Source organism: Etheostoma spectabile, chromosome 6, assembly GCF_008692095.1.
Source record: "Etheostoma spectabile isolate EspeVRDwgs_2016 chromosome 6, UIUC_Espe_1.0, whole genome shotgun sequence".
Classification (NCBI taxonomy): Eukaryota; Metazoa; Chordata; class Actinopteri; order Perciformes; family Percidae; genus Etheostoma; species Etheostoma spectabile.
In genome coordinates this window covers 31,234,349-31,236,337 of record NC_045738.1, presented here as the reverse complement: position 1 = coordinate 31,236,337, position 1,989 = coordinate 31,234,349, and the positions used below count along the sequence as shown (strand labels likewise).

The 1,989-nt window shown below is 40.7% G+C and overlaps 1 protein-coding gene across 3 annotated transcripts in view; it reads right to left on the bottom strand.

Annotated features, from left to right (window-relative positions):
- Positions 1-1,989, bottom strand: part of ascc3 (activating signal cointegrator 1 complex subunit 3) — a 263,454-nt gene that overhangs the window by 86,973 nt on the left and 174,492 nt on the right. For all 3 annotated transcript variants that reach the window (XM_032519352.1, XM_032519351.1, XM_032519350.1), the window contains one exon: positions 1,540-1,685. In XM_032519352.1, the coding sequence (XP_032375243.1) occupies positions 1,540-1,685 (146 nt within the window). The remainder of the gene's footprint in view (positions 1-1,539; positions 1,686-1,989) is intronic.

The following is a 1,989-nucleotide window of genomic DNA, read 5'->3' as shown; positions in this document are numbered from 1 at the left end:
ACAGCTCTATTGTAGTCCAGCCTTTACTTCTGGGACGAACGTGCGTCATTTTCTAACATGCTATAATGCTCGCCTAGCTGCTAAAGTGGCACGCCTTCATACTCTGCTTCTGACTGGCTAGTAGTCCTTACCTAGCTACTTGTGCATGTGCGACTCCCAATAAAAAAGGAATAGAAGTGACATGTCTCACTCTGTAGCTAAAACAGAGAGCTCATCACCCAGGGTGAAAGGAGGAGCTGCTGCAATGTGCAGTACAACAAAAATATATTGTTTGTGAAAATTAAACCATGTAAACCTATTCTGATATTACCTCTAAATAAAATTATGAACCTGAAAATGAGCATAATATGAACACTAACACATTTTAAACATATCTGGACCTGGAAATAGTCAAATTCATAGATATATTAACAGTGAATATAGAAAGCTTTAACCCTAAAATACTGTCTAGAGCAAAGATAAAGGGCCCTATCAGCGCAAAGTCCAACGTAAGTCTCTTTGCTAGTTTAAGACCGCCACAGTTGTCAATTTACCCGTCCAGCTCCCACGTCGTTTTAATAGCAAAGGCACCTGCGCCTATGGCCGTGCTGGTGTGTTCAGGTGAATTCTTGGCATATTTCTATCTTGAGGCAGCGGAAAGTGGTTGCGCTATTGGCCAACAAAAGCCTGGTCTAAAGTCAATAACGCAGCATTTCATTGTTATTTTAATGGTTTCTTCACTTTGTGGTCTTTTGCTGGCTTAGTGCTCAAGCCATATATAATCAAGCAGATCAGTTTCTTCTCCTGAAAACTATCCTTCCTTCTTAGCAGATCCGCCATCATTATAGCAAAGGTATATCTAGCAAACTAGCCGTTAAACTAGCAAAAGTGGATTTGTACACTCCCTAAACGCACATGCGCCAGGTGCATTACACCGTGCGCTTAGGTCATTAAAATAGAGCCCAAAGAGTGCAGTTGGAACCAGACATTAATACAAAACATATGCTGTGGAGAATAGACAATTTAAAAACAATGTAACGGTAATATGCTGATGATGATGCATATTTTTTGTCAAATTGACCTTCACTATGAAAACATATCAGTCAAATAATTTCAATAAGTCCTGTTTGTATCGTTTTGATGCTATTCTCTGCATCAAGCTCATCTATCCGCATCACTGCAATCATTCCTGGTGATTAGAACGTCATGGCATCCAGACACAGATGATTATAGAGCTAAACTAGAACATTAACTTGAGGCCAAAAGGATCTGTTTATGTTATACAGTCAATCAGATATGAAGAGGCAGGCAACAGATGAACCATGAAAATACAGAGCGAGACAAAGACTGGGTTTTGTGGCTGGCTTCGTTGCAGTAGTGTTCTTGGTACACAAAGCCAATCTCAGTATTCATCAAACATGGAAGCCTATGAACATGATTCCTGCAGCTAATGAAAGAACAAGGAGTCAGAAGGTAACAAGAACATACTGAAAATGTATTTTTAAGCCTGGTACTACAAATAGTACTGCTTTATGTTATTTGGGGCCATGGGTATCTGACCTGTCCGATTCCCAGCCAGTCGGCGAGGTCTCGAGCATTGGCCAGAGCTGTGGACAGTCCGACGACTCGGACAGTCCGAGAAGTGTGAGAGGAGATGAAGTTGGTCCTGGACACAATAACCTCCAGCACTGGACCTCTGTCCTCCCCTGCAAACAGACACAATGGTACAGTCAAATCAGAATGTTTATAAAAAAAAAGTTACGTTTTAGTGCCTTTAAACTGGTGAATTTTTTTTTCTTTGATAGATGGTAACGTGTATAATCATTTTGGATATATTTGGTATAGTCTCGCATTGCCAGACCCTCCTCCACACACAGTGGAGAGTCGCTCTCTTGGCTATGATAAAACAAAATTAGAATTAAATTTTTTCAGGAACAAAATTGAAGACTATGGGCACAAAATACAGGTGGCCAGCTTTAATCTACAAAAGCAGGCCCGTAGGCAAGGAGG